We start from the raw sequence: 19,467 nt of genomic DNA on the forward strand, positions 1-19,467 counted from the left end.
ATGATTAAGCTGGATCTGACTCCTCTCCATTTCTATTGTCTCCATTTTTCCCAAGTTCTTACTTGGATGAGAGACAAATGACATGAATTAGAATGAATGGTTAAGATTTAAGAACTAAACTAATATTTTTATCATGATATGAACAATAAATATTTTACGTATTTGCTTCCAAAATTTTAGTAATTCAACAATTATTAGAGTTACAAAATTATTTTATCCATAAATATACTTTTAAGAAAAAATTCTCTCTATTTCTATGTTTTTTATCTACGTTGTGTTCTATTTTCATACTCACCGTTTATCTATTAATTTTTTAATTTCATTTTAATCATTAGATACTTATTCTTTAAAATTAGCTATGAGTATAAATGGTGAACTTCAATATTTTTAATATTCAAGTTTCTATTTAGTTATGCTAATTGAATATTTTTATTATAATATCGATAATGCTCGTAGTATTATAATAATTTACTACTCAAAGATTCATATTTATGAATTTTTTTTACTGTTGTTATGATTTAGGCTTTGCCAATTTTTCTTATAGCTAATTTTATTTTGGATGAAGAGAAAAAATGATAAAAGTTAAGAAATTTAGGAAAGGGAGAAATAGTAAAGTTTTTAAAATGATAAGGGTGTATCTATTAATTTTTTTAACCATAAAATATATTTTTTAAATTATAGAGTAATTTTTTTTTTTTCTAATTACATTATGTTTAAGAAAAAAAAGTAAGAGAGAGAATTTTTGAAAAATATATTTATGAATAAAATAATTTTATAGTTATCATTATGGAATTACTGAAAATTTTGAAAGCAAATCTATAAAATATTTATTAGTCAAATTTAATTATTCATTTTAACTCATTGTCATCTACATTGAACACTGTACGAACCAGAACTCCCATTACAATGACGTCACTCTTGTTGTAAAATACGATAACCCCAAAGCCAATAATCCTCGATATCAACAACTGTTGGTGGGTGGGGTTGAGGTTCTTTGTTAGGAATCTTGAATTTGCAGCATTGATATAATCGCGGCAGCAATATAAAATGATGCTCAGATTCCGATGTGTTCCATTGTTTAAACCTCAAGCTTCTCTCTTTCGTGCTCAAATGGGTTCGTATTCGACTAATCATGGTGATCATAAGCTGGTGTTCCGTCAGTTATTTGAGAAAGAATCGTCTACTTATACTTACCTTCTTGCTGATGCTTCTCACCCACAAAACCCTGCTCTGGTAAATTTAAATTTAATCACCCCCTCTTTATCGTTAGTACCTTATACGGAAAGCGTTGGCGTAGGAGGTTATGGGTTCAAGCCGTGGAACAGTCTCTTCTTGCAGAAATGTAGGATAGCGGGAGATCCTACATTCTATGAATATCTTGTCTTTGATCTTATTTCCTTACATATTTTGTTCTCTTACTTTGATTTGATTTTGGTGTGTACAGTTTGGTTATGGTGTAATGAGGGTTGTAATTAGGTTAATGAATTTTCTGCAATGCTTTTATGAGTTTCGTTTACTACTACAACAACATACCCCCGTGTAATCTCACAAGTGGGGGGTTTGAGGAGTGTAGTGTATATGCAACCCCACCTTAAGAAGGTAGAGAGGTTGTTTTCAGTGGAATTCCACTTGTGGGCTCTCTGGGGAGGGTAGTGTATATGCAAGCCCAGTTTGAGATAGACCCTTGGATCGAGCAAAGCATATCTAAAGTCAAGTATGTAAAACAAATACTATAGTGCATTAATAATGCTAATATTGAAGTTGCTGACCCAAAATCTGATGAAAAGATTGTAGCTTTTTTGTCCTCCTCTGAAGTGGAAGGCCACTGGGGTCTTCTTGCAAATGAAATTAGGTGGTAATGTTCTATAGTAATACATAGAGGGTGGAGAAACTGAACTTTATCTCATTGAGTTGCCAACTGTTGTTGGGGCCATATTTTCAGCTACAATTTTGTTTGTTTGATGTACATAACTCTTATTGGTAATAAAGTCTCTTAATTGCCAAAAAAAAAGTTGGATATGGGAAGGAGGGAACTCATTTGAAGAACTTAAACTAACATACAGTCTTTTTTTGTGTGTGTGTATCAGCCTTTAACTGATATCACGTTCCCCCTGGATAACTAGATTAACAGTTGAAATCTCATGAGTTAATCATGTAAAAGTGTTTTAGTTGAATAAATTTGATATTTTAGCTTTTGGGTCTGAAGGACAGAGAAAGAAGACGAGTATTATTCCGCTTAAAAGAAAAAAGAATATGTGAAGAATGCTTTGAACTTCTCAATCGATTAAAGTGGGCGACATGAGCAGTCTAAACAATTTACATTTCCCATCATTTGAAGATTATTTCTATTAATGCAATACCAATGTACTTGCAAGCCAAAGCCCACGAAACACTAGTAAAGGAGAGGAATGACTAACTAAATATTCATTGTTAAACCTAAAAACATCAGTTTTAGCAACTACACTTCTGGAATGACACAGCATTGCCTCACCTCTCGCCAAAGGCATCAAAGCGCTAGTGCAGCTTATTCATAGGCCTTTTCGATGTTTTAGGGGGAACGTCAGGTAAACTGTAGCACAGAATTCATTATGGTGCATCGTGTCTATAATTATATTATTCATCAATAGCTATATGTTGAAATTTTAATTAACATTGCATATGTCTTGTAAATTGAAGGAACTAATTTTTGGTCTAGTTCAATTATTATTAAATGACTTTCATTATCTGCTAATTGCTTTATGTTAGACATTCTGATCTAAATTTAACCCATGAAAGTAATCCAACTGCAGCTGATTGACCCAGTGGACAAAACGGCGGATCGTGATCTTGCACTTGTTAAGGAACTGGGCTTGAAGCTTATATATGCTATAAACACACATGTACATGCTGATCATGTCACTGGCTCTGGCTTGATCAAGGTTGGGCTTAATCTTCTTGAATTTGGTAACTGATTAGTTATTTGTAAATGATTATTTGCTTGATACTGCATTTCCATTTCCTTAGCTAATTTTATAAAGGTTCATTATAATTTTCAATCTCGCAGACAAAGTTCCCTGGTGTTAAATCAATCATATCCAAAGCAAGCAATGCAAAAGCTGATCTTTTCGTTGAACCTGGTGATAAGATCTACTTTGGTGATATTTTCCTGGAGGTATACAGACATCAGAAGTGATTTAATACATCTCCGTAAAACTTTCTTTGTACTGCACCTTTTGTCTATCAGAAACAGCCTCTCTACCTCCCAAGGTAGGGGTAATTGGGTAAGGTCTGAGTACACTCTACCCTCCCCAGACCGACTTGTGGGATTACACTGGGTATGTTGTTGTATTTCAGCTTTGAACCATGTCATTTTCTACCTCTCTAAGTATTGACTACCGACATTCCTTTTCTCTGTTTATGTGCTAGTCATATTGGACCAAATGGAACTGTATAAAGTGAATACAAGGTGAAGAATTAAGAAAATACAAGCTGAACAATCAACTAAAGTAGGCTGTGGTGCAGGAACAGTGGCTGGAAGTTACCTACATCTTTGAGCTATTTTCTAATGCAATAGTGCTTTAACTGCAGGTTCGTGCAACTCCTGGCCATACACTAGGCTGTGTTACCTATGTCACGGGAGATGAATCCAATCAACTTCAGCCAAGGATGGCCTTTACCGGTGATGCCCTTTTGATACGTGGATGTGGAAGGACAGACTTTCAGGTACATCCTCTCTATGCAATATGCTTGCCGACTTTTATAGTGGACCTTTGACTAAAAAAAGTTTGATAACGTGTACCACTCAATTTATTTCTCTGGTGAACTCTTAGATTTTGATTTTCTAGCTTACTTAAGCTAGGGATTGAGGCATAGATGTTTTAAACAAATACAAAGTCTTAATGCATCAACTTTTCATATTTTGCTTCTCATCTTGTTTCTCAAGGGAATATTTCCTAGGAAAACATTTTCCTTCCTACTAAACACACCTTTAATATCAATAGTTATTCTTCTTACTCTATGACAGGGTGGAAGTTCAGACAAATTGTATGATTCAGTTCATTCACAGGCAAGGACATAAAAACTGTTCTTCGTATTTTTAACTAGAAAGAGAAAAAAAACCCAGAGTACTATGATGCTGAATGTTCCTTCTGTTCTTTCTGATTCATCATCTTTTTGTGAGAGCAGATTTTCACATTGCCCAAAGACACATTGGTATATCCTGCTCATGACTACAAAGGGTTCACCGTAAGTATACATCTATATTGTTCACTATTAATTTGCATATTTCAGTATATATTTGCTAGTTTACAAGTGTATATGTTTTATTTTCAGGTCAGCACAGTGGGAGAAGAGATGCTATACAATCCACGCCTATCTAAAGATAAGGTACATTTCTGACAAAGATTCTTTTACCGTAGTTTCAAGATTGGGCTGAATTAAGTCTTTGTAGTTAAGAAGTTGAAACACTTTCTAAATCAACAGCCATCTGTAGTAGAAAACTCTGAAATGAAAACATTCCTTGTGGTTGCCTAATAGTAATGGATGAAAGCACACTTGACGATAGTGTTGTTTCGTTTTTTGCTTACTGTTCAAATTTAGAATTATCTTGCTGTCATGTGAAGACCTCTTTCTACAATCATTTTAGCTTTCCTTTTGAATCTAGTTTAAGTACTAATGTTTTTTCTGAAACGTTCTTTGCAGGAAACATTCGAAAATATCATGCAGAGTAAAGCTATTCTACCTCTTTGTTTCTGTTTCTTTTGTATTATTATTCTCCTTATTTCTCTTTTACTTTTTTATCTTTACTTGCTGATGATAGATAGCATCTTTTATGTAACAGATTTACATTTGTCATATCCAAAAATGATGGACGTCGCAGTTCCAGCTAACATGGTTTGCGGATTACAAGAGACAAAATCAGAATAATGCTAAATTTTTCTTTCATTCTCTAATCGTTTCTTGGTCGCCATGAATGAAAACAGGAAGAAGGGGGTATACACGTTCGAAGTGACCTAACTAAATAAATGTTTAGCTGGAGAAGTTGAATAAGATATACCAATATAGTTTCAAGAAGCTATGTTACTCCAACTGATAAGATTCTTGAATATATGTGATAAGACAGACAGTGAATCTTGAATATATGTATGGAACTTGATTTGTGAGACTGCTGATGGGAATAATGAAAGTGAAATTTATCAGCTGTTGCTGTATTAATTGAAATATAGTGGCAATTCAGATCCAGGTTTATGGAAGATTTGTACTACTGTGTTTGAGCAGAGGAAGGAGGATTTGTTCATGCAAAAAATAAAATAAAAAATTACAGCCATAAGTCCCTTTTATTTTTTGGACTTGAGAAAGTGGTGCCAAATACTCTTGTTTTCTTTTTGGTTTTCCACTCGGTGTCTAGTATTCGTGTTAAAATTCGATTAAATTTGGATTCGTGCAACATTGAGCTGTACTTTGAAGTCTTAAATGCAAGGAGAATTTGGAGGACAAAAAATAACAGGTCCCAGTGTTCCCATGTTCTATGCCAGACTGAAATAATTGTATAGAGAGGATAGAAGTCTTGACAACGAAGTATCAATAATTAGGTGAGAAATAAATGAGGACAATATTTAAAATGAGCTGAAATCAAAGATTAGAAATGGAAAATTGTAGAAAATATCCAACCTTGTTTACAGTTTACTACTTGTCTTAATTATTAGAATATCAATTAATGTTTATCAAGATGTTTACTCATAATCTAATAAGTAAAAAAGGGCAGCCTGGGTGACTCATAATCTAATAATATCCAGACCGTTGGTGCAGATATTTTGTCAAACAAGACAGTGATCAGGATCCAATGACTATAGTACTAGTACTTCCAAGTAAGCAAATCATAAACATGTGATAGGATAAAAGTCACTTGCTCTAACAAAAATTCTACTACTTTTAGCTGAAGACTCCAAACTTCAATTATGAGTGAAGAAGGTCATCATTACCACCATGGCCACCACCACCATCATGACCATGGCCACCACCATGGCCACCACCATGACCACCACCATGATCACCATCATGACCACCACCATGACCACCATGAGGATAGCCCACCACCACCACCACCACCACCAGCAATAGCTGAATATGGTACTTTTCAACCACCTCCTCAAACAGTAGTTGGTTTCCCTCAGCCAGTTCCTCCACCTGGGACACTTGAACCTTCTGAATACTATGCTCGTGGCTATCAGTCTGTTCCAGGTAACCCCTTTTGTCCTTATCTCATAATTCATTATAGAAATAGCTGGACTGATTAGTTTCTTGAAATGCTCCAACTTAATTTGATTCTGGGTGAAAATTATGTGTCTTTTTGCAATATTGATCAGTTGAATTGTGTTGAGATGTTTGTGTCTTTGTCAACATTCAGTTGAATTATGTTGAAAGTATGTGTCTTTTGCAGCTTAGACAACACTCAGCAGAATTGTTTAGATAAGTTTGTGTCGTTTGCAGCATTCAGTTGAATTACGTTGAAAAATTTGTGTCTTCGTAGACATTCAGTTAAATTATGTTGAAAAATTTGAGTCTTTTTGCTACATTCAGTTGAATTATGGTGAAAAGTTTGTGTCTTTTGCAACATCCAGTTGAACTATGTTGAAAAGTTTGTGCTTTTTGCAACACTCAGTTGAATTATGTTTAAATGTTTGTGGCTTTTGCCACATTCAGTTGAATAGTGTTGAAAAGATTGTGTGTCAACATTCAGAAGAATTGTGTTGAATAGTTTCTGGCTTTTGCAACATTCAGTTGAATTTTGTTGAAAAGTTTGTGTCTTTTGCAACACTCAGTTGAATTACATTGAAATGTTTATGGCTCTTCCAACACTCAGTTGAATTATATTAAAATGTTTGTGGCTTTTGCAACATTCAGTTGAATTATGTTAAAGTATATAGATCAGTAAGTCAGTCTTTTTTAGATTTAATTGGAAAAGTTAAATCATTAATTTGTTCTATGACTTGCAAAAATCAGAATTCTACTAGATTCTTTGTTGGGTTCAAGGTGTATGTGTGAATGGAAAATGGAGTGAAAATGGTGGAGGGAAAGAGAGACACCAAATTAGAAAGTGTACTTTTATATTGGAAAGTTCACTAATTCTCCCACATTTGTGGGAGAAGGGAACTTTGGAGTGTTTATAATAAGGAATACTTACTCCACATGAATAGTGAGGCAAGAACAAGGTGGTGCCTCGCGCTGCCGTCGTCGCTCGGCTTGGCTTCGAGATCTATCTTTTTAGACTAATTTTATTTGAAACTTGTTTAGACAGCCACTGGAATTGGACAGTGTCACCTACGCAGCCACAGATCAGGCGCAGGTGACGTGAACCAATGCATCCTTTCTAAAAGGACACTTAAAGGCTATAAATACCTGACGTATTCCTCAGGTATTAATATAATTTTTGACAGCAAAAACACTCTTCACTTCTTCAAAAACTCCTTGTGATCATTAGCTGATGAGTGAGTTCGACGAATCCAACAATTTGAGGTACCGCTATTGTTCGGATTGAAAATCATTTTATCCTGGGAGAAAAATTACATAACCTCGGGTACAGTGAGGGAAATTATTCTTAAGGACACTCCGTGAAGTCGGGGGACTTGGTTTTACATTTTTGTTTCATCTCATTTATGAAATATAACACACTTCTTAGATAGATTATTCGTAATCTTGTGTTGAAGGTGTTAAATAACTTCATAGGTGTTCTTGTTTTGAGACTTAAAACTTGTGTTGAATTATGGTAAAAAGTTTGTGTCTTTTGCAACATCCAGTTGAACTATGTTGAAAAGTTTGTGCTTTTTGCAACACTTAGTTGAATTATGTTGAAATGTTTGTGTGTCAACATTCAGAAGAATTGTGTTGAATTGTTTCTGGCTTTTGCAACGTTCAGTTGAATTGTGTTGAAAAGTTTGTGTCTTTTGCAACACCCAGTTGAATTATATTGAAATGTTTATGGCTCTTGCAACACTCAGTTGAATTATATTAAAATGTTAGTGGCTTTTGCAACATTCAGTTGAATTATGTTAAAGTATATAGATCAGTAAGTCTGTATTTTTTAGATTTAATTGGAAAAGTTAAATCATTAATTTGTTCTATGACTTGCAAATATCAGAATTCTACTGGATTCTTTGCTTACTTCCTTTTTCTCTCTTCCATATTTAGTAAATACAAAGGCGGATCAAAGATTTAAACTTGACAGGTTCTACGTTTATGTTCTCACCACTAAACACACTGCACTTTTTCAATTATGGGCTGAAAATTCTATTATTTATTACTATTTTTTAGTGATTTTCACACATATATGCTCCGTCTTAAAGGTGCTAGTTGAGTTGAATCCATTGCTTATTGTTTATTTTGCCATTTGTTAATTGTTACTATACATAGTAGTAACGGTGTAACATGTAAACCGGTTTAATTGAAAATTGTTAAGGTCAATCTCAAAAGTTTTTAACATATTAAGAAATTGTAGTAACTTTCTCATATTTATTCAAACTTAATAGTCATAAGATCTCAAGAACTAAGGCTGCATCAACCATAGCTTGGTACCAAAAACGTAAAGATGGATTTAAAATTTAAATTATATGCATGATGGTGCATTTTATTTATCTTTTATATTCTTTTATATTATAGGTGAATCTTGATCCCTAATTGTATGTTAGTTACCAGTTTTACTAGGATACCAACTAATTACAGTAGTATTTATCAAGATATTTACTAGAAACCTAAAAGTATCATGATTGTGCAAATATTTGTTAAACCTAAGGAGTCGCTTGGTAGTTTACAAGAATAGTATTACTATATAATATTTAGTTGCAAATTTAAGTGTTCGGTACAATTCTATACATGTATTAATAATACGGGGTACTATTTGTGTATAATTAATACAACCTATTCAATACGATTCATTATTAACATACCATTTTTAGTATTGTTCTTATCCGTCCTACCAAACGACCAGCCAAGACACTACGTCCACGTTTGTCAAACAAGACAGTGATTAGGATCCAATGACTATAGCACTACTACCAAGTAAGCAAGCAAATCATAAACATAGATAATCATACATGTGTTAGGAAAAAAATATCACTTGCTTTTGTTTCTTCTCTAACAAAAATTCAACTACTTTTAGTTGAAAACTCCAAATTTCAATTATGACTCAAGGTCATCATCACCACCACGATGGCCATCACCACCATCATGGCCACCATCACCAGCATGGCCCCCATCATGGCCATCACCATCGTCATGGCCATCATCATCATCACCACCATGAGGATAGCCAACCACCACCACCACCACCACGGCCACCAGTAGTTGGTTTCCCTAAGCCAGTTCTTCGACTTGGAGCACTTGAACCTTCTGAATACTATGTTCGTGGCTATCAGTCTGTTCCTGGTAACCCCTTTTGTCCTCATCTCATAATTCATTATGAATAGCTGAACTGATTAGTTTCTTGATATGCTTGAATTTATTTGATTCTGGGTAAAAATTATGTGTCTTTTTGCAATATTCAGTTGAATTGTGGTGAAAAGTTTGTGTCTTTTGCAGCATTCAGTTGAATTATGGTTGAATATTTAGTTTATGCTTCAAGAGTCGGTAGTGTTGTGTTGAAAAGTTTGTGTCTTTTGCAAAATCAGTTAACTTATTTTGAAAAACTTGTGGCTTTTGCAACATTAAGTTGAATTATGTCGAAAAGTTTGTGCCCTTTGCAGCATTCAGTGAATTATGGTGAACAGTTTGTATCTTTGCAACATTTAGTAAAATCATGCTGAAATGTTTGTGGTTTTTTGCAACATTTGGAGAATTGTGTTGAAAATTTCATCTCTTTTGCAACATGCAGTTGAGTTTTGTTGAAAAGGTTTGTGTCTTTTGCAATATTCAGTTGAATTGTGTTGGAAAGGTGTTGTCTCTTTTTCAACTTTCAGTTGAATTATGTTAAATGTTTGCGTCTTTGGCAACATTTACTTGCATTATTGAAAAGTTCTCTTTTGCAACATTCAGTTGAACTATGTTTAGCATATAAATCAGTAAGCTGTCCTTTTTAGATTTTAGTTCGGCAATTTGGGTTGTTGATTTATTCTATGACATCCAAATCTCAGAATTCTACTGTATAAGATTAGTGACACTCTTTGCATACTGCTTCACGTTTGTGAATTCCTTGCTTACTTCCTTTTTCTCTCTTCCATTAGTGAATACAGAGGCGGATCAACTTGATAAGTTCAACCTTTACGTTCTCATCATCAAACACAAAGCACTTTTTCAATCATGGGTTGAAATTTTAATATTTTTTGATTTCTTTGTGATTCTGCACATATATGTTTATGCTCCGTCTAAAAGGTGCTAGTTGAGTTGAAGCCATTGCTTCCAAGTAAATAGATTGCCTCCCTACATTACTGTTTATTTTTTCACTTGTTACTAAAAATGTTAGTAATAACTGTATGTGACATGTAAACAGTTTAGTTTTTGGGATTGTGATTGTTCTGTTTGGATGTTTACTGAGTTGTGGCATTTGGGTCATAAACTGCTATTCACTTATTAGAGCTGTTGGCACTTCAAATTTGTTTGGCTCATTTTCTTGTATTTTAGGTTATGTGGTTGATGAGAAGGGGGCTGAAAGAGAGCCTCGCCTTCCTTGCTGCGGTATTGGTCTGGGATGGTTCTTGTAAGTTTCCTATTTTCTTTACCCTCATAGACCTGTGCCATCACGTCCCAAGTCCATTGTCCACATATTGAGGTTTAAACTCAACGAAATTAATTTTTGGTAACACTAGTTTTTAGTCTTGTTCAAATGGGAGGATGAGGCTATGACATGATCTCTCTTCCCTGATTCTCTGTCCACTCATTCTTTGATCTTTTTTTTATACCAGACATGTATCATGTTTTGTTTTTTATCTGGTTCGAGGGCAGGTAGATTTGTGTTGCCACTTTAGAGGAGTTAGTGATGTTAATGACCAAAAACCGAAGAACTGAAAGAAACTTGTTGTTTGCTTTTTGAGAGATGTAATTCTTGTTGAAAATATGTCTCAGAAATAAAGTAGAAATAGATATTTTTAGTAATTTTTAATTGTTAGAGTCCCATGTGACTTAGGACTTAGTTGTCCCTTTATTATTTGAATAAGAATTAGTTATCCCAATTTAAATTGAAGTGTAGTTAGAAAGTTAGCTATAAATATATGTTTTGAGTTATTAATAAAATAATTTCCTTTGACAATACTATTGCCGTATTTTATTTTTCCCTAACTCTTTCTCTGTTATTTCTCTAATTTCAAAGCTAAAAACCAACAATTGGTATCAGAGAGCCAGTTTCTTGAGGGATCCGTGAGAGAGATGAATTCTGAAAACTTTTCCCAAATAGCTCTTCCTGTCTTTGATGGTGAGAATTACCATCTTTAGGCAATAAGAATGGAGACTTATCTTGAGGCTTTAGATCTTTGGGAGGCCGTGAAGGAGGATTATGATGTTATTCCGCTGCTCGATAATCCCACGGTGGCCCAGATCAAAAACCAAAAGGAAAAGAAAATCAGAAAATCAAAGGCAAAAGTAACTTTGTTTGCTAGTCTGTCTCCAATAATTTTCATGAGAATTATGATCCTTAAATCACCAAAAGAAATTTGGGATTATCTGAAGGAAGAATATACCGGAGATGAAAGAATACGAGGCATGAAAGTGTTGAATCTAATAAGGGAATTCGAATTGCAAAAGATGAAGGAATCTGAGATTGTCAAAGAGTACTCAGACCGACTTCTTAGCATTGTTAACAAGATGAGATTGTTTGACACAAAATTTAAAGATTCAAGAATTGTTGAAAAAATTCTTGTTACTATGTCTGAAAGATACGAAGTATCAATAATTACCTTGGAAAACACAAAAGACCTGTCCAAGATTACCTTGGTAGAATTGTTAAATACGTTGCACGTGCAGGAGAAAAGGAGGCTTATGAGACAGGATGGTATGGTTAAAGGAGCTTCGACGGCCAACCACAAGACTCAAAGCAAGGGTAATAATTACCCACCTTGCCAGCACTGTGGCAAAATAGGTCATCCTCCATTTAAATGTTGGAATAGACCAGATGCAAAATATAAGATCTGCAATCAACTTGGCCATGAAGCTGTTATTTGCTATAACAAATATCAAGAAGATGAAGCAGATGCCCAAGTCACCAAAGAAGAAGAAGATCACTTATTTGTGGCAACATATTCTTCAACCAAGAAATCTGATTTTCGGACGATTGACAGTGGTTGTACAAACCACACATATGACAAAACTCTTTTCAAAGAGTTTCTGTCTTTGAAAAATAAGAAAGTCAGAATTGGAAATGGTGACTATATTCCTACAGAAGGAAAAGAGAATATTGCAATCAAAACAATTTCAGAAGATGCACACAAGCCTTGCAAGAACAAAGATAAAGTGACAGATTTATTCAAGAGGTCAAATTCAACCAAAGCTGAGACAATTTCTGATCCAAGGAGGATTGTTGAAAATATGTCTCAGAAATAAAGTAGGAATATATAGTTTTAGTAATTTTTAATTATTAGAGTCCTATGTGACTTAGGAATTAATTGTCCCTTTATTATTTGAATAAGAATTAGTTATCCCAATTTAAATTGGAGTGTAGTTAGAAAGTTAGCTATAAATATATGTTTTGAGTTATTAATAAAATAATTCCCTTTGACAATACTATTGCCGTATTTTATTTTTCTCCAACTCTTTCTCTGTTATTTCTCCAATTTCAAAGCTAAAAATCAACAATTCTGGCTAATTTTTCTTCTTGTTAACATTACCTTTTTTCAACAACAAAAAACCCAATGTAATCCCACAAAGTGGGATCTGGGGATGGTAGAGTGTACGCAGTCCATACCGCTACCTCACATGAAGTAGAGAGGCTGTTTCCGATAGACCCCCGATTCAGGACAGATAACAAATAAAACAAAACATAAAAGTAAACTACAAACAAGGGGTGGCAAACCGCTAGATAATAAAGAAAACAAGATAGCCACAAATTAATATTATAAACTTGTTATACGAAATCATAAACATCACCAAAACATCAAAAAAAAAAAAATCTTCTTGTTAAGTGGAAAAAAGGAACTCTCGCAGACTGGAAGGGAAAAAATTATTAGAACTCTAGTTTGCACCTCTCCTTGCAATCAAGTGGCTAAAAGCTCCTCTCTTTACCCTCTGTAGTTGGACTTTCTTATTTATGCGATGAGCAGCTTACTTAGTATTGAAATCGAGTTGGCAGAAAGTATCAAAAGTCGGACGGCTTCCCAATTATCCCATGTCTCAACCAACTTTTTTCTGAATTACCTGGATGCCTGTGCCCATACGAAATCATGGAGTCACCTATTAACAGAAATCTGCGGAAACTTTCCTCCCATGGTATGAGTTACAACCCCTTGCTCACTTACACTACCCCAAACATCTGACTGCATTTTCCAACAAATGGAATGTTACTACCGAAATTGAATTGTATATCCAGGATAGTCCTAAGAAGACATGATTCCAGGACAATACTTGACATGTTCCCCCTCTTCCAGGTCCATCACAAAGAAAAAGAAAATCAAGATTTGCTTCATCCATTATCAAATGAGAACTGTGAGCAAATAGAACACCTTTCAAGAGTATATCTTTCATATTCCCCTCTTGAATGACATGTTTCAAAGGAGCATTAAGTCCGAACTTCTCCGCTAATTGTATGTGGCTCAAAAATATCTAGTGGTAAAAGGCTACTATAAGGCTTGAACAAACTCTTTTGCATCTGGATTCTCCTTTTCGTCTTTTTTCTCTAAGGCCTCACTTATCATTAGTGAACTTGGAGTTCTTGAATTTGACCACCTTTGCATCCCACCAGCAAAAAAAAGCTCTAAGAATAAAAGGTACTCTTGAACTAAGAGAGTGTTGAAAGTCGTTAATTCTCTTGGAAGGACAAAAAGAAAAGAATAAGAACAACATACCCAGTGTATTACCACAAAGTGGGGAAGGACAAAAAGAAAAGTTATTCAAAAATATCAATGCTGACATGGTTCAGATTAGATATAAAAAGTAGTGTGGGATCTGTGATCGCAGAATGATGAATGACTCAAAGGTTTCTATTGAACTTCTAAGTTAACAATCTTGAAGTTTAACAAGCAGCTTCGTAGATAGAGGCCAGGGAAAAGGTTTATCGTTCAGGTGTTACTTGATTAACTTTGGAAATGACACTGTATACTGCCTCCGCCACTAGTACGCTATATGTATGGCACCTGTAATGCTGCAGTTTTACCTTATGCATTTAAAGGATATCTGGATACTATAAAGTGAGAATTCCATTAACTTTTATTTTATTTTTGAAGGTTCATTATTGGTTTCCTTCTTGCTGCCATCCCTTGGTATGTTGCTGCATTTATCCTGCTTTGCACCAGATCAGTTGATCATCGAGAGAAACCAGGATATGTTACATGCACCATAGCTGTAAGTGTCTCAACTTCTCTTTCATTTCTATCAAGTTGTTCCTCGTGGCATCAGCAGGCCTCCTCTTTCATTTCTAACGAGTTGTTCCTCGTGGCATCAGTAGGCCTATGAGGTCATAATTAATTACATAGATTTGCAAGTCAATTTTGGAACTGATCGTTCGCTAGTTTTTTTTAACTGTTATGGTTATCATGATTAACTATCAATAGACTAATGAAGGGGAAAACAATGATTCATAGGTTAGTAAACGTGGAGATACGTTAATTGAAAAGAAATGCCGTTCTTCTTCTAGATTTAGGCTCAATTACGGTAGACATGTATAGGTGCCAAATTTCAGGATCCTTACTTTCCAGGCTTACTGAATTATGATCGAGTTTTCGCGTTTAATTCAAAGATTCATTTAATAAATTCATCAATGAAATGACACTCAGCTGGTATATATAGAGCAGTCATCTAATATGATAAAACTCTTCTATGGTATAGCACAATAGAACTCTTACAATATGTTCTTCATAGCTTAATGTCTCCGTCTAATACTGCTGCGTGTTGCAGGCTGTTCTTGCTACAATTGCCATCATATTTGGGTTGACAAGGATTTAATCAGCAAAGTGGTGATCAGTTTGTGTGGAGTCATATGATTTGTGTACTAGCTAGGTGGCTTGATTAATGTGAATTTATTAAGTGGTGATCAGTTTGTGTGGAGTCATATGATTTGTGTACTAGCTAGGTGGCTTGATTAATGTGAATTTATTCAGAAGATGTCTGTAAAAAATTTCATGTTTTTGATTATATGTTTTCCAGTATTTGATGAAACCATCCAAAACTCATGTATTGTTTGTCTAAGATTTGGTTATGAAGGTAAACTAACTAGTAGTATCAATTGTAAGATTCTAAATTGCCATTCTACTCTACTACAGCAAAGGGTCAAATATTGCGATTTGTTGAGGTTTTAAAACCTCTGCTATTTCGTTTTTCTTAAACATCGTGGCAAGTCAAAGGGTGCCACATAAAATGGGATGGAGGGAGTTCATTTTCCAATGCATTTTTCAAAGCATCAAATTTATTATATTCAAATTACTCATAATATTTATTATTTCTTAAGATATGTGTCATGTCAATAATGGACAAGTAAAGCTAGGCGTTACGGAGTAATATCAATATTCTAATACGTCCTATTGAATTAAAACAAGAAACCAAACATTGATAAAAAGAACTAACATCAATATTAGGAACATATCGTATTCAGTAGTGATCTTGTACCACCTATCAGACATCAATGCACATGGAAGTATCTTAGAAACCATGTGGGTGCAGGTCTCAAGTCAAACAAGATAGTGATCAGGAGCCAATGACTATAGCACATACTTAATACATTAAACAATTAGTCCTACTTAATACATTTGATAGAAGTCATTTGCTTTTGCTTCTTGTCTAAGAAAAAAGTCAACTAGTTGGAACTCCAAATTTCAATTATGAGTGAAGAAGGCAAGGACAGGCATCATCATCACTACCACCACCACCACTATCACCATGAGACAAGCCAACCACCACTACCATCAGTAGCTGATGAATATGGTACTTTCCAAGCACTTTCTAAACCTGCAGTAACTGGTTTCCCTCAGCCAGTTCCTCCACCTGGGGCACTTGAACCTGCTGAATACTATGCTCGTGGCTATCAGTCTGTTCCTGGTAATCCCTTCTGTCCTCATCTTCATAATTCACTATGAATAGCTAACTAATTAATGCTTGAATTTATTTTATTCTGGGAGAAAAAATTCGTGTCTCTTTTTGCAACATTCAGTTGAATTGTGTTGAGAATTTTGCATCATTCAGTTGAATTATGTTGAGATCTTTGTGGCTATTGCAACAGTCAGTTATATTGTGTTGAAAAGTTTGTGCTTTTGCAACATTTAGTAGAATTGTGTTGGAAAGTTTGTGACTTTTTGATGAATGAATGATCCCACATCGGACTGGGATGAGATCGATAGACTTCTTATAAGGCTTGGGAAATCCGTCTTCCTTTGACCTAGCTTTTGTAGTGTGAGTTAGTCCTAAAGCATAATTTAACATGGTATTAGAGTCAGGCGCCCATGCGGGTATGTGAATGTACTCCCGGTCTAATTGTGCATACTCTCCAAATTGGATAGTGGATCCTTGGAACCCCGGATAAGAATGTCCTGATCTGGGCGTGAGGAGGTGATGAACAGAATGATCCCACATCGGACCAGGGCGAGAGACCCTTGGACGAGTAAATACATTGTCTCCCAAGTACTCCCGGTCTAACTGTGCATGCTCTCCAAATTGGATAGTGGATCCTTGGAACCCCGGATAAGAATGTTCTGATCTGGGCGTGAGGAGGTGATGAACAGAATGATCCCACATTGTCTCCCTACGTTACTGTTTAATTTGTCATTTGTTACTAAAAATGTTAGCAATAACTGTGTAACATGAGCAGTTTAGTTTCCGGATTGTGATTGTTCTGTTTGGATGTTTACTTAGTTGTAGCATTGGGTCATAAACTACTATTCACTTATTAGAACTGTTGGCACTTCAAATTTGTTGGCTAATTTCCTTGTATTTTAGTTTATGTGGCTGATGAAAAGGGAGCTGTGAGTGAGCCTCCCCTTCCTTGCTGTGGTATTGGTCTTGGCTGGTTCTTGTAAGTTCCCTATTTTCTTTATCCTTGTAGACTAACGCCATCGCATCCCAAGTTTGTCCACATGTTGATGTTGAAACTCATCAAATTTCAATTTAGTAACACTAGTTCTTAGTCTTGTTCAAATGGGAGGATAAGGCTATCACATGATCTCTCTTTCCTGATTCCCTGGTCGACTCATTCTGTGATCTTTTTTTGGCACCAGACATGTATCATGTTGTGTTTCTTATCTGGTTCTGGGGAAGGTAAATATGTATTGCCACTTTAGATGAGTCAATGAAGTTAATAACCAAAAGGCGAAGAAATGAAAGAAATAGGAAAGAAACGTGTTGTTTTCTCTTTAATAGATGTAATGCTGGACAATTTTTCTTCTTGATGTTTCACGGAAGCATTAGGTCCAGTTTGAACTTCAGTGCTTATTGTATGTGGCTCGAAACAATGAGGCTTGAAGAAACTCCTCTGCATCTGGTTTTTCTTTTTCGTCTATTTTCTTTAAGGCCTCACTTATCATCAGTGAACTTGGAGTTCTTGAATTAGACCACCTTTGCATTCCACCTGCGAAAAGGATAATAAGGTACTCTTGAACTAAGAGTGTTGAAAGCTGTTTATTCTATGGGAAGAACAAAAAGAAAAGTTACTCAAATATATTAATGCTGACATGGTTCATAGTATTAGAGATAAAAGGTAGTGGGATCTGTGAGGGTTCGCTGATAGAAAATGACGACTCCTAGCAAAGGTTGCCTCCCCAGGTTGACATTTGATCCAACCTAGTAGTAAGCAATCTGCCAAAAGCAACCAAAATATTCCTTGGTGAAAAACTTCACACAGGAAGTGTCAAGTGTATGTCACATAGACACCAATATTGGACCTAGGTTTTTAGATGAATCTGGTCTTGTCGAACAGGTCCTATTCGAGATTCAAACACAAAAGAACACTAGCCGGGCTGAACTGGTTAGTGATGGAAGAAATTCCCACGAACTGAGAACAAAAGTATGCACTTGCTCCCTTCCCCAGCGATTACCGTTCATCCACCACTATTTATGTTGAAATCCTGTCTGTCTTTCCAGGCTGTCTTTTGCGTGCCATTCCTTACGCCCTGAGAAAGAACTTGGATTCATTTCAAGTCTTGAGTTCTAGTTTAGAACCCTCTTCGTTGGAAAAAAATCACACTGTATATACAACGCCGTATACACAATGCCAAATTATTACTTCCTATATATATATATATATATATATATATATATATATGGTAGATGAAGAAACCCTCGTAAAAATACTGTCTATGCCACTAGTACCCTATGTGTATGGCACCTGTTTTACCTTATGAATTTAAAGGATATCTGGATACTACAAAGTGAGAATTTCCATTTTCTTTTGGGGTTTTATTTTTGAAGGTTCATTATTGGTTTCTTTCTTCCTGCCATCCCTTGGTATGTTGCTGCATTTACCCTGCTTTGCGCCAGATCAGTTGATCATCGAGAGAAACCAGGATACGTTGCATGCTCCATTGCTGTAAGTAATCTCAACTTCTCTTTCATTTCTAACGAGTTGTTCCTCGTTGCATCAGCAGGCCTATACGGCCATAGATATTACATAAATTTGCAAGTTATTTTTGAAACTGTGCACACACTAGTTTTTGACTGTTATGGTTATACTGATAAACTATCAATAGATTTATGAAGGGGTAAAAATGATACATAGGTTGGTAAATGTTGATATACATTAATTGAAAAGAATCGTCGACATGTTCATCTAATTATGATGTGAATTAATTGAAAAAAATTCAATGAAATGAACTCTTACAATATATATATATATATATATATATATATATATATGTTCATCGTAGCTTAATGCCTCCGTTTAATATTGTTGCGTGTTGCAGGCTGTTCTCGCTACAATTGGCATCATATTTGACTGGACAATGATGTTATCAGGAAGGTGGTGATCAACTTTTGGGCTAGGGTTCTTCTTCCGAACCCCCTTCAGCAGAGAATTATACTATATATACATGATTAAAATTATTTTTTATGTATATATAATATATGTTGAACCTCCTTTTGTTTGTTCGTATGTTTACTTGTGAACTTCTTTGTGAAAATCCTGATTCCGCCACTGGTTCTTCTAGCTAGGTGGCTTTTATTAAATGCACTTTATTGAGAACATGTCTGTAAAATGTGCTTCCTGTATTTTGATGAAACCATATTCAAAACCTGACTATCCAAAAATATTGTCGCACCCGAGTCAGATTCTCCAAAAATGCACTGCTTTTGGAGGATCCGATATGCATCCGTAGGTATTTTCAAAGAGTCCGAGTAACATAGTTTAAAATTGTTTTTGTTTGTCTAAGATTTTAT

At 35.1% G+C, this 19,467-nt stretch overlaps 3 protein-coding genes across 8 annotated transcripts; all 3 read left to right on the forward strand.

The window, feature by feature from the left end:
• The first annotated feature begins 794 nt into the window (after nucleotides 1-794).
• On the forward strand, nucleotides 795-5,199 carry LOC107878548 (persulfide dioxygenase ETHE1 homolog, mitochondrial). 2 transcript variants are annotated; one of them, XM_016725567.2, is made up of 9 exons: nucleotides 795-1,233; nucleotides 2,790-2,918; nucleotides 3,044-3,151; nucleotides 3,568-3,702; nucleotides 4,004-4,045; nucleotides 4,165-4,224; nucleotides 4,312-4,365; nucleotides 4,681-4,705; nucleotides 4,820-5,199. In XM_016725567.2, exons 1-9 carry the CDS (start codon nucleotides 1,048-1,050, stop codon nucleotides 4,903-4,905), a joined length of 825 nt encoding a protein of 274 aa, XP_016581053.1. In that variant the 5' UTR covers nucleotides 795-1,047; the 3' UTR covers nucleotides 4,906-5,199. The 2 variants fall into 2 exon arrangements, with proteins under 2 accessions (XP_016581053.1, XP_016581054.1); XM_016725568.2 differs by having other exon boundaries at nucleotides 842-1,233; nucleotides 3,981-4,045.
• Nucleotides 5,200-5,647: 448 nt separating this feature from the next.
• Nucleotides 5,648-15,334, forward strand: LOC107878549 (60S ribosomal protein L18a-like protein). 5 transcript variants are annotated; one of them, XR_007057882.1, is made up of 6 exons: nucleotides 5,648-6,219; nucleotides 9,166-9,399; nucleotides 10,591-10,666; nucleotides 14,337-14,454; nucleotides 15,007-15,108; nucleotides 15,182-15,334. XR_007057882.1 is itself a non-coding variant. In XM_016725569.2 (5 exons), the coding sequence occupies exons 1-5, from the start codon at nucleotides 5,937-5,939 to the stop codon at nucleotides 15,052-15,054; spliced, it is 759 nt and encodes a 252-aa protein (XP_016581055.1). In that variant the 5' UTR covers nucleotides 5,648-5,936; the 3' UTR covers nucleotides 15,055-15,334. The 5 variants fall into 5 exon arrangements, 3 of the variants coding, with proteins under 3 accessions (XP_016581055.1, XP_047271480.1, XP_047271481.1); XR_007057883.1 differs by lacking the exon at nucleotides 9,166-9,399; XM_016725569.2 differs by having other exon boundaries at nucleotides 15,007-15,334.
• Nucleotides 15,335-15,712: 378 nt separating this feature from the next.
• On the forward strand, nucleotides 15,713-19,273 carry LOC107878550 (60S ribosomal protein L18a-like protein). Its single transcript, XM_016725570.2, has 4 exons — nucleotides 15,713-16,143; nucleotides 17,038-17,113; nucleotides 18,505-18,622; nucleotides 18,996-19,273. Exons 1-4 carry the CDS (start codon nucleotides 15,927-15,929, stop codon nucleotides 19,056-19,058), a joined length of 474 nt encoding a protein of 157 aa, XP_016581056.1. The 5' UTR covers nucleotides 15,713-15,926; the 3' UTR covers nucleotides 19,059-19,273.
• Nucleotides 19,274-19,467: the final 194 nt, after the last annotated feature.

The sequence above is a fragment of the Capsicum annuum genome, chromosome 7 (assembly GCF_002878395.1).
Source record: "Capsicum annuum cultivar UCD-10X-F1 chromosome 7, UCD10Xv1.1, whole genome shotgun sequence".
NCBI lineage: Eukaryota > Viridiplantae > Streptophyta > Magnoliopsida > Solanales > Solanaceae > Capsicum > Capsicum annuum.